Source organism: Canis lupus, chromosome 12, assembly GCF_048164855.1.
Source record: "Canis lupus baileyi chromosome 12, mCanLup2.hap1, whole genome shotgun sequence".
NCBI lineage: Eukaryota > Metazoa > Chordata > Mammalia > Carnivora > Canidae > Canis > Canis lupus.
Genome location: NC_132849.1, coordinates 57,255,718 through 57,269,832, shown reverse-complemented (window position 1 = coordinate 57,269,832; position 14,115 = coordinate 57,255,718). Strand labels below are relative to the sequence as shown.

The 14,115-nt window shown below is 32.9% G+C and overlaps 1 protein-coding gene across 13 annotated transcripts in view; it reads right to left on the bottom strand.

The window, feature by feature from the left end:
- Window positions 1–14,115, bottom strand: part of ROCK2 (Rho associated coiled-coil containing protein kinase 2) — a 141,454-nt gene that overhangs the window by 32,449 nt on the left and 94,890 nt on the right. For 11 of the 13 annotated variants that reach the window (XR_012004795.1, XR_012004794.1, XR_012004793.1 and 8 more), the window contains exons 7-18: window positions 13,359–13,433; window positions 12,052–12,190; window positions 9,649–9,740; window positions 8,677–8,836; window positions 6,962–7,022; window positions 4,971–5,050; window positions 4,752–4,800; window positions 4,026–4,161; window positions 3,832–3,923; window positions 3,293–3,539; window positions 2,729–2,835; window positions 6–165 (exon numbers count right to left, since the gene is read on the bottom strand). Coding sequence is in view for 10 of the 13 variants with exons in the window: in XM_072771070.1 (XP_072627171.1) it covers window positions 6–165; window positions 2,729–2,835; window positions 3,293–3,539; window positions 3,832–3,923; window positions 4,026–4,161; window positions 4,752–4,800; window positions 4,971–5,050; window positions 6,962–7,022; window positions 8,677–8,836; window positions 9,649–9,740; window positions 12,052–12,190; window positions 13,359–13,433 (1,398 nt within the window). In the remaining 3 variants the exon portion in view is untranslated. The remainder of the gene's footprint in view (window positions 1–5; window positions 166–2,728; window positions 2,836–3,292; window positions 3,540–3,831; window positions 3,924–4,025; window positions 4,162–4,751; window positions 4,801–4,970; window positions 5,051–6,961; window positions 7,023–8,676; window positions 8,837–9,648; window positions 9,741–12,051; window positions 12,191–13,358; window positions 13,434–14,115) is intronic. The other 2 variants (XM_072771074.1, XM_072771079.1) reach the window with 1 other exon arrangement.

The window sequence follows — 14,115 nt, the reverse complement described above, 5'->3', positions numbered from 1 at the left end:
CATACCTTTCATGGCTTCTGATTTTGCTTCTTCAATGGACTCATAAATCTTATTTTTATCTGCCAGCCGTGCTTTTGTGGCCTTATGCTCAGCTTCTTCTTGTTCTAAGCTCTGCTGTATAACTTTTAGTTGGTACGTCATATCTATTTCCATGTTGTTCTTTTCCTATTAAAGATTTAAAATAGCAACTATCAACAAAAAAAAAAAAGACTGGCTCACATTTTCAAAAACTTACAAAGTTCTTTTTTTACAGGCTAAGAACATTCAATACCTTTCCTCCCCTCTTCACTCAAACAAACTTCTTATAAAAGTGCTCCATGAAATCCATCTCCTGTTGTACCATGTCCCATCCCTCCACTCTACAGTTTGGAGATCTGCCCTGAGAGCGGTTGATCTCAAGAGACAAAGCAATGATATTCTCAACATCAGATTCAATACACACTTTTCAGTCCTTATCTCATTTAGACTCACTGTCGCCCCTGAAACTATTTCCTTGATATACCTGACATTGAACTCATGTGGCTCCCCACTTCCTGTTCTCATCTTTTCTGTCACTTACGCAGTTTTCTCTCAGTTGTTCTTTAAATGCTGGTGTTCTCTGAAAGTTGTGCTCTTCAGCCACAAAGCTTCTCCCCTTTCTATATCATTATTCCTCACTTTAAAAACATATCTACTATTCCCCTTTGCTGTATCTAAAGATAAGTTTTCAGGATCCTCTACCATTTACCCTCTTATATTCCACGTAGGAGACTTAAGTTAGGAATCTTTAATTATAGATGTCAATTTTCTATACATCCTCAAAAAAGATTTTCTGATTCTTTGTTCTCTATAGTTTTATCATAAATGTACAATTTCCTTTGATTTTTCAATACACCTTTAATCCTAAAAATGACTTTTTTCAATCCACCAACAGAGTAATCTACTCTGCCCTGAAAAACCAATGATCTAAACAATCTCTTTCCAGATAGGCTTTCACTCACAGGGCTTCAGCTACTCCTGTACCAATGACTCTCAAATATTTCTAGCTTCAACAAACATAGTTTACTGCTTTGTAAACATCCTAATTTGGCTGACTCACAGGCGCCTCAAACTGAGGACTAAAATAGATTTGTCATGGTCTCTTTTTTTTTTGTCATGGTCTCTTCTAAAAGAGCTGTTTTCCTTTATTCTTTCTTAATTAGTGGTACCATTATATATCTTATCATAAAGTAGGAACCTAGAACTCATCCTTAATTAAGTACCATACATATCTCATCTAATCAATCGCTAAGTGCTGCCAAATATAATTCCTTCAAATATTTCTCAGATTCACCCATATTTTCCATCCTTTTAACCACTGTACTAGTTAAGTCTTCATTATCTGAATTACTGAAAAAGCCTTTGACTAGTCTCCCTACCTCTTATATTGTTTTCTTCTAATTTATCCTCCACATGGTATACAATGATCTATCTTAAATGCACCTCTAGTAAGAGGAATCAACTTAAAGTCCTTCAGTGGCTAGCCCACCTAGAAAAACTAAGTTTAAGAGAGTATATATTCATGCCTAGTTCTATAGCTTCATTCTGGTTACTGAATTCCTTACACTTAACATTAGGACCATATTGCAGTCTTCAGGCCAATTCTGGTCTGATGTCTATTTTTGTAAAATTTCACTGGAATAAAGCCACACCCATTCCTTTATGGACTTCAGCAGAGCTGAGCTGCAACAGAGACCATATGGCCCTCAAAGCCTGAAATATTTACTGTTTTTTCCTTAAAAGATTAAAATTTGTTGACCCTTGCCCTGTACTTCAGAAATATTGAGCAGTTTGCATTAAACAAACCAACTGTGCCTTTTCTATTTTTCATCCTTTGTACCTATGCTCATGTTGTCTCCCCCAAATCAGAATGTGCCTTTACCCTACCAACCAATCTTGCCCTGTCAGCCCGGGGCTTTATCCTGTGCATCCAATATACCCGGTCCATTCTTCTAGCATTCTATTTACCATACCACGTTGAATTATCTGTATACCTTATTATTACTTTAGAAGATACTCATTAGATTGTGGGGTGTTTTTTTTTAATTAATTTTTTAAGTAGGCTCCACACCCAATGTGCCACTTGAACTTATGATCTTGAGATCAAGAGTCAGGTGTTGTACCATCTGAGCCAGCCAGGTGCCACAACTGTGAAATTGTTGAAGGCAAGCAAGGAGTGCATCCTGACAGATGACACATTAAATACTTAAACGAATGAATAAATAAGAGAACAAAAATACCATATTAGCTGCACAGAGTCTAGAAATAATGCCTGGCTTATAGTATTTTTTTTTTAAGATTTTATTCATTTATTCATGAGAGACAGAGAAAAAGAGAGAGAGAGAGAGAGATGCAGAGACACAGGCAGAGGGAGAAGCAGGCTCCATGAAGGGAGCCCAACGTGGGACTTGATCCCAGGACTCCAGGATCAGGCCCTGGACTGAAGGCAACGCTAAACCGCTGAGCCACCTGGGATGTCCTTATAGTATTTTTGAAAAAAAATTTCTAAATGCCAGAAGCCATGATAACTTTACATCATTTTTTTTTTTACATCATTTTTAAGACATGTTATAAGTCAAATTTTGAGTTTTCCTTGGATCCCTAGGGAGAAACATACACTGAAAGTATACTGATTTCCCTTATTTTAAATTTTCCAATCTGAAATTCTATAATCACTTTCTTACAAAATATAAAGCTGAACATGTTTTACCTTTTCCAAATCAGTAAGTCTCTCCTGCAGTTGTCTCTTCTCCACCTCTGCTTTTGCTAATAAGATTTTTCCATTCTTTAAGTCTTCTTCTAGGCCAGATATTCTACCTAAAAATGCAACATTTTAAAAACAATAAACCCACGAATTGCTTGTCCCTGTGTGTATCAAATTAAGAGTAAAAAATTTCAGAAGTTAAAAAAAACAAAAAACAAAACAAAACAAAAAAAATTTCAGAAGTTGCCTCATAGTTTGGAGCTGTTATTTATGAGCAGTTTTATAATTGTCGGTAGAGTGCATTATAGGGAAGTCAAGTGGAACCCAAAACATTGCTTAGGAAGTGGTCTGACAACTTTAAATATTTCACACTATTTTAAAGTAAACCTTCTATTCATAGAAGTTGTAGCAATGCATTTCCAACATCCAATCTTCACATAACAGAGTAGTGTATTCAGAAATATGCTATTCCAACACATTATCCATCATCCAAGGTTCTTTCCAAATATCAAGGTTATTTCCAAAATACAAATTATCAAGATAATCCAAGTGTAATCTCTACGTTAATACCTTGTAAGTCATTAATTATCTCGGATCCGTGGGTTCGGTCCCTCCTTTCAGATTCTAGAACTGACTGAAGATTCATAAATTCCTTTTCAAGTTTTAACTTGGCAGTCTCTAGCAGGCAATTTTTATCTTGGAGATCTCTATTGTTAGATTCCAGCTGCTGAATCTGTTTTGAACTTTCTGCCTGGGTTTTTCTTAACCGGGCCGCAGTATCAGATTCTGTTCTCAGTAAAGCATTGGTTTCATCCAGCTGTTATTCCATTCAAAATCAATCAAACAACAAACACAGGTATATGTAATGAAAATACTTCCATTTAGTACTCCATTATAAACTAAAGTAAAAAAAACAACAACAAAAAACACCTAAAATTATTTTCCTAATGATTTCCCTTTAAAATTAGAGGCAAAGAAAGCTTTTTTATAACACTGCCAACTAAAACTAGTATTAAGAAGTCATCATAAAAGAAAATAATAATAAAAATTTAAAAAAAAGTCATCATAAAGAATATTCGATATCCTTACTACAACCGAGATTGACCTACTTGTCTCTGGAGCTGATTCACTTTCTCGGTGGATATTTGAGAGTTCTGATTTCTTTTTTTCAAATCTTCAAGTTGATCCTTTAAACTGTTAACTATGACAAAAAGCATTTCAGTGGCAAGCTTCAACACAACACACACTTACATACACACTTAATTTTTTTCTTGACAAGTATTTAATATTCTACACCACAAACCATCATTTTCCAAATTCCGCTTCTTGTCTGCTTCGTGATCAGCTTTCCGCTGATATTCTGCATTTTTGTGCTGAAGAAGTGCCTTTTCTCTTTCTAATTGTCTTAATGCTGATTCCACATTTTTCCTTAAAGTAATCTGAAATAATGCTTAAAGTTATTACCAAAGGAAAGTATGCATAAAAATCAAATGAAAACAGTATTTCAGTATTTCAAGCAGATAAGGACACTTTTAAAAATAAGCTGTTAACTGCTACTTCGTTAAAACTCACAATATTTTCCATTATTTTCAAATAGCACATCTCTCCTAAATTATCAAGACCACAGTGCTCATTGTTTACTACTCAAAGTCAAGCTTTCTGAAATATTCCATCACCAATGAACCATCTTCACTTGATATACACTAGGGATCTAAAATATTATCAACAGAAAATTAAGAAAAGAAACTGGTCACTTTCTGTTGTTAAGCCAAGTAATTAATACAAATGCAAATGTTTTTTACTTGAAATATCTGAACATACTAAATTAACTCAAGTTTGTAAAAACAACAAAATGAAGTATAGCATCACAGTTACCCTGTAGTTTTAGTTCTGTTCACCAATGCTAGAAGGTAGGTCTTACTATATTATCAAGATATGTATTAGTTATGGTTCTAAGAGAACTCTGTAGGTAAGTCAGGCATCAAAACTTTTAGTGAAAAATGTTAATAAAAATACAGAGCAACTTTACCTCTTCTTCTAATTCCTTTGCTACTTTTTCAAGTCGAGTATTAACAGATCTAAAGAATTTCAAAAGAAATAGTAAGTAAAATCATCTCTAACTCATAATAAAAACATTTACTTACTATAAATTTTAAAATAACCAAATAATTACTTTGTAACTCTTCATTTTTAGTAACATGCTTAGACAAATTTTAAAATACAACATTTAATTATCTATAAAACATACTTGCACTTTTGCTCTAGTTCTTCTTTGGCTTGTATCTCAGTGCTGAGGTGTTCTTCTAATGTATATAATTTTTTCTGAATCTGTCAGTAAACAAGAAACTATAAAGTTTGGTCACATTTAAAACATAAAAAGCTTAAAGAAAACAATGACAAGCTATTTTCTGAGCTGACTATAACCTCATCTATAATGGTACATACAGATTTGTACCTTCTTAATGTGACTTTTACTGACAGGGGGAAAAAAATTCTCCAACTTTGGTCTCTATCACAGTACACATGTATGCAAACATGTACATGTCTACACTACACAAATATATGAGTGAGAAGCCCTAAACTTGGTAGAATTCTTCTACAACACCAAGTCTCTCACTCATTATGAATAAAGGATATCTTCCAGTGTTCTTCCACAGATTATTTATATAAAAATACTGTCACTATGTGTTCTTATAAGATGAAAGGTCTATATCTGAAATAAATATCTGCAATACTTTGAACTGGCTCAAAAATATACTAGTGCTCTTAAAAATAAGAATTTGAGCTCTTCTTTATACCTTTCTACACAGTGCCAGGAACAGTACTATAAAAAGTTAGAATCAAGAACTCTTTGAAGAATGATAGCTAACTGTTTAGAAGTCATTTCCTTGCCATTCTTTACACCTTCATCTAGGCCAGATATATTGATTTTTAAATAAACTAAAATCAGAAAGTATTAAATAATCCATCTTTGGAGCATTATTACCTTTATAAAGAACTTTTTGAGTTCCTTTTGTGCCTTAGGGGATTGTGGCAGGCACTTTACAAATGTTGTCTCATTAATCCTAACAATGACCCTAAGAACATGGTAGTGTTGTACCTACTCAATAAAGAAAATGTAATTCAAAAAAGGTGAATAACTGGGCCAAGATTCCTTAGCTAATAAGTGGCTATCCCAAAAATCAATCCAAGTCTATTAGATTCCAAGGCCAACATTCTTTCCATTATTCTTTCTAGTGATAAGGTTCCCCATGGTTTCTTAAATATTTTATGTATCTTAAGCAAAAAATATTATTTTTCCCTAATAAGAATATACAGGCCAATGAACAAGTCAAGTTTAATTGCTTTTGGCTGTTACTGCCTTAGTATAATTTGACCACACTAGTTTTCACATGCTAATCAGTTATATATCCTTGATAAATAAAACTAAGAAAATTACATAATACATATTTAAACAATAGATCCATAAGGGCAATAATGAAAGAAATACTTGGTAGAAAAAAGGTTGGAAACTTCTCTCTCGGGCAGATGTAGCATTCCAAATGCTAGGTGGAAAATGGCTATATCAAAAAATTGCTAGAGTGATGTGCTTTTCTCAGTTTTCAACATATGTGACATCAACATACCTCTTGACTTTCCTATTTAAAACAAAACAAAACAAAAATTTAAAATGCTTGTATTCTTTATAAAATTCCTAAAATAAATCATACCAGAATTATCTAACCAACTCTTTTACTTTCTATAAATTTTAAGGAGAAAAATGTTTAGCATCCTTATTAATGTGTATGTGTGTATATGATTTACTTTTGAACAGTTACAAATTACAGAGGCCATAAAATACTGTAATAGTTCAATAAAAACACCATTTATCTAAATTCATTCCGAAACACTCAAAATATTATTTCCTCTGTTTCCGTACCCTTATACCTTATTATCTATAGTATTTTAGAGTACTAAGATTACAAAAGTTTCTGATGTTATAGTTGTTTATAAACCTATTCCATCACTTTGCTACTAAAACTAAGCCTAAAGCGATGTATAATTCTCTAGCTACTGTATCTTAACACAATAATAACTGTCAAATAAATGAATCATTACAATGTCCTATAAATTGTATTACAACAAAGAATGACATCTATTGATTCAAAAAGTAATATCAAATGAACTTTTAAACACATGGGTATTACTAAAATTAGTTGAACATGTGACTAAAATAGAGTAGTAAAAATCTATACATACTTCATTTTTCCTTGATTGTAATGAATCATTTTCTCTACAAGATGAAGACTCACTTAATAACCTAGAAGAAAAGGCAGGAAATAAATCCTTTGCATGTCATCCTAATCCATTTTCTAATAGCCCCAAATTCTTCTCAGAATTAAATTCCAACCACAAAGATTTCTCTTTTTCACTTCAACATATTTTAAATGAAGCAATGTTTTCCCCTCTACACATTTATCATTCTCAATAACAAAATGCTGCACTTTTTTTTTTTTGCTCCCCACTCATTGGATGTTCTCGTCTTTAATATTGTTGAGATTGGAGTTACTAAATGGGCTATCCTTTGCCCCTTTTCATCTCATTTTGAGTTCCCGTAACTATTTTATCTAGAAATCTTCTAGAAAGAAGATACCATTCCTCCTTTTCAAAGATGACATCTCGATTCCCAGGCCTTAGTCCATAAATCACTTCTATTTAATTGTCAATTTCTCTCTTTAACTGTAAGGTCCTTCCTCGCTGCCTATAAAAATACTTTAGTTTCTCCAGGCATTTTAGTGAACATTACAATAGTTTTTAGAATACTATCATTAGCAGGGTGGTTAACTTATCCTGGCTTGCTAGAGATCTTCTTAGTTTCAGCATCAAAGTCCCTTGCCATATCCTAGGAAGCCCCCCAGTCCTGGGCAAATCAAAATAGTTGATCATCCCTACCATTATGGAAGTACCAGAAGTTTCTCAAATATATGTTTCTCAAATGTCTTTAATGCCTCACTCCTCACTGCCTGTCAAAGTCAAAAGTCCCTCAGTATAGCACACAACAATCATCATCTGCTGCTTTATTCTTCCTCTGAACTCCAACACAGTTTTTAATCTTTTACTCACTGCAACCAGTATTTATTGGCCTTGTGCCAGGCGCTGTGCTACATGTAGGGATTACAGGCAAGAAACTTGAAATCATCATTAGGTCCCCCACATGATGTAATACAGTAATATGCATCTTATGTTTGAGCCCTGCTAGACCACACTACTCTGCTCCATATGTGTGCCAATATGCTTCCCTTGTTCATCTTCTCACAGCTCTTACCTAACCTCCCCACGTCTTGGCCACTGGCCACTGAAAACCCTTTCGTAGCTTACAAATACCACCTCTTCCCTGAGGTCTTACCTGACTCCTTACCCTCACCAGAGATGTTCCTTTTATTTCAGATATTTTGGGACCTTTCTTAAGGTAAATATCACTTTCTACCCTTCATTATGACTGTATTATTCTTTCACATCCCTCATTAGTTGATAAACTCCTTCAAATGCAGGCATTTAGTCTTACTCTCTGTCCCTACAAAGAATATAGAACAATGCCTTGCATACATTTGTAAATGCGTAACATTCAGAAATAATGTAATTAGCGGCGCCTGGGTGTCTCAGTCAGTTAAGCTTCTCTGCCTTAGGCTCAGGTCACGTTCTTGGAGTCCTGGGATTGAGCCCCAAGTCAGGCTCCCTGCTCAGTGGAGAGTCTGCTTCTCCCTCTGCCTGCCACTCCCCCAGCTTGTCCTCTCTCTCTGACAAATAAATATAAATAAAATCTTTCCAAAAAATGGAATTAAATGAAAACTTCTGACAGTCTTTTTTTAAAAACTCAAAAGTTTAAAACAAATTAACACTTTTTCTTCTCACACGGTAAGATAACTCTTTACAGCTAAATACTGAAAACAATAAAAATCTAACAAGTCACGTACAGATTTTCTCTATAGTAGGTAAATCCTATAAAAGGCAGCTGATTTCCCACAAAAGCTTTAGGAATTGGAAAAGTTTCTACATCTCCTTTATCATCTTCGATGTCATCAAAATTGCTGCTGTCTATGTCACTGCTGAGTTCTGGTACTACAGGAGCTGCCGCTGTTAAAAGAAAAGAAATGGATAATTTTCTTCATAATCAAAATACACATTAACCATCCAGATTTTGTTTTATATCAATTACATATTATTAATAATATGTATTAATACCAAACATTATACAGTAATAATATATAATTAATAACATTATGATTTACTATAAAAAATTTTGGTAATATGTTTTACATTCTTTCATTTCAAAAAATTAAAATTTTATTCAAGTATTTTATTACTATATTACAACAGTTTTAAGTATAGATAAATCAATTACACAAGGAGAGTAATATGCTATCATTCTAGGTATACAAACTGCAAGCAACAATAACTTGCACACACATTCTTTAGTCTTTGGCTTTTTAAATTCTTTAAGTTAATATTTCCTACTCTCAAAATGAATTAATGTCAAATACACAAATACACATAAGGTGAAAATGAATTATTATGCTTATCCTAGTATTCACCAAAGTATGGTCTACATAAATATTAATTACTGATTTATTAACTCAAACATATTCAAATTAAGGGGTATTTCCCCCATTCTGAAAATTATTGAGATCCATAAAAAACTGGACAAATTAAGAAATCTGATTATTATAGAAGTATTAAAAAGTATTGCTAATGAATACAAATTAGTTTAAGATACACTGAGGAACATTTAATCATAAACACTGCCACAGAAAAATATGAAATAAATTTAACCAATTTAAAATTGGTTAGCATTAAGTGTATCAAACATGATTAATAATTCAAAAGAGTAATCAATTTCTGAGATTTGAAACATGATGGAATGGAAATATTTCAATTTACTGACTTACTCTCTCTTATGTTATCCCAATTCCATTGATCATTCTTAAAGAAAGGATGCTGTTTGATTTCTTCTACCCCATTTCTCCCAAGTCGTACCTCCCTAAACAATGCAATTAAAGACTGTATTATAAAAAGATTATGAAAAAATGAAAAAAATAAATTCATATCTTGGGTATCAAAATCACAAATGATTTTCAGATATCATTATTAAAAGTTTCTGCTTAGATCTTTCTAAAAAACAAGCAATGCTAATTTTACAATATATGATCTCCCTAGATTAAAAGGACTATAAAGTATAGTAAATGCTATGAAAAGTGAAATGTATTTCCATCTGTAGTTTATATCAAGCAAAAGTACACATGAGACTTTCAAATAAAAATATTCACTTGTGTGTGCCAAAACCGCATGACCAGCTCCAGGATGTAAAATGGACAGTGTTAACTTCAGACACAGAAGACTTATTTGAAGTCCCCCCAATAAAAGTGTTATCTTAAAAGTCTCTTCTGGGGCACCTGGATGGTTCAGTCGGCTGAGCATCATCTGTCTCTTGGTTTGGCTCAGGTCATGATCTCAGGGTCATGAGAATGAACCCAGCATCAGGCTCCATACTCAGGGCAGAGTCCAATTCTCTCTATCCCCACTACTGCTCCTATGTTTTCTCTCTCAAATAAATAATTTTTAAAAGTCTTTAATAAAATATTTATTAAATCTCTTTCAAATAAATTTTTAAAAATCTTTTTAAAAATCTTTAATAAAAAATTCTTTTAAATGTTTTAATTAAGATCTATTCTTAAAAAGAACTATATATTGTTAGAAACTATCTATCTTTACTCTGATAATTGTTATCCCTACATTTATACTAAAATTATCATTCTGAATACAAGAAAAATATTAACAATTTCATTCTCTGAGTTTTCAATGAAGATTTTATAGAAATAAAAAGCATTTTTTACATGCCCTTGGAGCCATATTAAATATAAACAGAAAAACCTATAAACTTTAGAGGGAAGTACTACTAGCCATAATGATGGCATTAAATTCTTTTCCAAATATCTTTTCTCTACCTACAATCATTCTTTAGACTGTACCACCACCCCAATAAATTGCTAAGGCAAATCTTTCATGAATGGTAGGTACTCCTTTTATTAACACGTGCTATGTCCTGTTTTATATTTTACCTTTCAGCACCAATTATGGTCATCCTTATTAATCCATTTAGTCCCAAATCAAACATTATACAGAATTTACTGTTTATCAGCATGGACTGTTTGTTAATCACGTAATTAACAAATCTTATAGTTGATAAACAAAATGATTAACCTCTCTAATGAGAAAAAAATAGCAACAACTTTTCTTGCTTCAAATGGAAAAAAAAATCATGATATTCAGTTTGAGGAGAATAAGGAAAGTAACTGTCATCAATAGAAATATATCCTGCTGTAGCTACTCTACAGGTCAATTCTGCTACACCAACTCAATTTTAAAGTGTGTATCCTAGAATTCCACTTTTAAGACTTTTTCCTACAGAATGTATGCAAGATATAAATGCATGAGAATAGTCAATGTAGTACTGCTTTGACAGCAACTGGCTGATAAACAATATGGTCTGTTAGCATAGCACTTTCGAGCTAGAAATCATAGCACTTTCGAGCTAGAAATGCCCTCATTATCAATCTGACCTGATGCTGTTATTTATGGATAAGTAAAACTTCTCCAAAAAGAAAAATTATTTCCCTAAAATCATAATGCTGGTGAATAAAGTTTGGACTGTGGTGCATAACACCCCCTTATAAAGGTTGGTCCTTTGACAGATTGATTCTTATCACAAATCTGAAAGAACTAAATAGAAAGGCCAAGGAAGAAACTCCAAAGAGTTTCCTATCTTCCCTTTTTGAGGCAGATTTCAGTGTTGTTTACCTATTTTGTTTTAACAAATATAGAATTTCCAAGGCAGATTACTCATATTCAAATGCAAAAAAAAAAAGGGCTGGGAAGGAGGCACTCCCAAGTCAAATACAAATAGTTTTTGAGATTATAACCTGTCAAGTATGTATCTGCACAAAACACTCGTCTCTCAAAAGTTGTACAGTAAGAGTCAGGTGGCTTAATCACTTCAAAGGATAAAATGTGAATAATACAAGTTTTATTTCTCTCAAATGCATTATCTTACCAAGTTCTATTTTTTCTTTGTAGCCATGAAGGTAGGCTTAGAGTTAGATTACAATGGGGTTGCACACCCATAATGACGAGAGTAACCCAACACCAGGCCTACCAGTAGGAAATGGCTAATCCAGAATTAAAAGCAATTTGGATAGAGAGAAAGAGATTTCATATGTAAATAAAAGCTATGCTTTCATTTCTACAAATTTAAAAGTTAAAGGCTCTCTACAAAGAAATTCAATGTATATTACCTATCTGTTAAGAAGGCGCAAATGAGATTCTTCGCATGTTTAGAAATTTCTGCATCTTCAGGGAAACACAGTGAGTTTTTATGATCCATAATTTTGCTATAAGTTCCTACAAGTGAATCTGCATAAAATGGAGTATCCCCTAAAATTCCAAGAAAGAAGACACTGAGTGTAACAGAGAATGCAAATTAAACACTTTTCAACTATTATTTAAATATGTTAGGTTTAAATTTGTCACATGCATGGAAGAACAAGTAATCTATGGGCCAGGAGTCTCAGTCCAAACACATCAGAACATACCAAGAATGTGAATGTATTTAAATTTTAACCATACCAATGAACTATCAACTCTTAAAAGCAAAATAAAATCAATGCTAACTCTAGAATTTGTTGTTGCTTTTACAATGGGAAATGAAATAACTCACTGGATAATTAAATAAAAAGATTACTAATACTAAGTAGGATCAGATAGATCAGAGTCCTCTAATGCTTGAGCTGGATCAATCTCTTTTTTGAGATTACTCTCTAGCTACACGTGGCAATTTAAAATTAAATAAAATAAAAATTTCAGTTCTTTAGTCACACTAGCCACATTTCAAGAGCTCAGTGTGGCCAGTGCCCACCATATGGGACTGTACAGACATAAACCATTTTTATCATGATAAACTGGACAGTAAAGCTCTAAGAGTTAGACCAGACCTATTATTTCACATGTGATTTGCCAAAGATGACACATAGCTAGAATTGAAAATGGCATAAATGGTCTCCCAAATGCAGTGTTCTTGCAAACTAATGGCTAAGATAAAGAGGCAGTGAAATGTAAATAAAGACAGAAAAAGCTGAAGGCACCATCTTGGCCACTACTCCTCTAAAAGCCAAAAGAATTAAAGGCCCTGCCAGTATGACTCAACTATAAGTTACCTTAGTACAAACCAGAATTTCTCAAATCAGACAATCCAAAAATTTCAAAAGGGGTGTTCAGGTAGTTTCTGTTTGTCTTCAAAGAGGGCAAAGGAGTGCTTTGAACTCAAGATTTTTCTAGTGCCATTTTTAACTGCAGTAGAGCTTTTAAATGAAGTCCAGTGCTAACCAACCTGAGCAAGCACCAGATTAGGCTCAGAATACTGTAAATTAGTGTCATTCAAAGTCATTAAATTCAACTCAAGAGTTGGAAACAGTAGCAGGAATTTAAATGGTTCCTTCAAAGGAGCTATGTGACTTTCTCCAAATATTATTATTTTCTAAATTCCTGGAGAGTCTAGGCAAATTATAGACTATATTCTACTTTAAGAAGATTGCAAAAGATATACCTAATGTATCATCAGATTGGGCCAGAGGCGGGGAGAATGGAGCTACCTGGAACACAGCCTGCATATAGAGATGCACTACAAAAATAAAGGCCCAAAACAACGTAGGTCATACTATGTCTTCAGTTTAAGCATAACAAGATCAATACTACATACACAAAATGGTCACCAAGAGAAGGCAATTTATGCCACAAAAACATTCCATGACTAATTATTATTTAAATATACCAGAAAGTTCTGGGTTTTTTTAAAGAAATAATAATAATAATCATACAGATTTTACAGATTTTCCACTACTAATTTTTTTAGGGTCCTCCTCTAGAAAATAAATTCTCCAATTTCTAAAAATAATTTTCAACTTTAAAGTTGTTTCATATAATGTTATTAGCCTTATCACACTTGCCTCAGAAAACAGATTTGGCTATATCTGTCCTCATTCCCAAGCCAGATGATTCAGTCATTGGCTTCCTTAGCCAGAAGATATTTTTGTGACCTCATAACTTAGGAAAGGGAAATCTTAAGAATAAAATCTATTACGTAAAGAAAAGTTTTGAAATACCTGAATCTTTCAAATTTTGATTTGCGCAAAGTAAAAGAAACTGTTAAATTTGCTTCTGAGTTTTTTGATAATGAAATACAATTATAGAATACTTTTACCAATAATCAAATGGTCAAAAACTATGATTTATTTTACTAGAATGAAAACCATATGTAAATGCAAGTAATAAACAGAAGAAATACAGTTGACAAAAGTCAATTA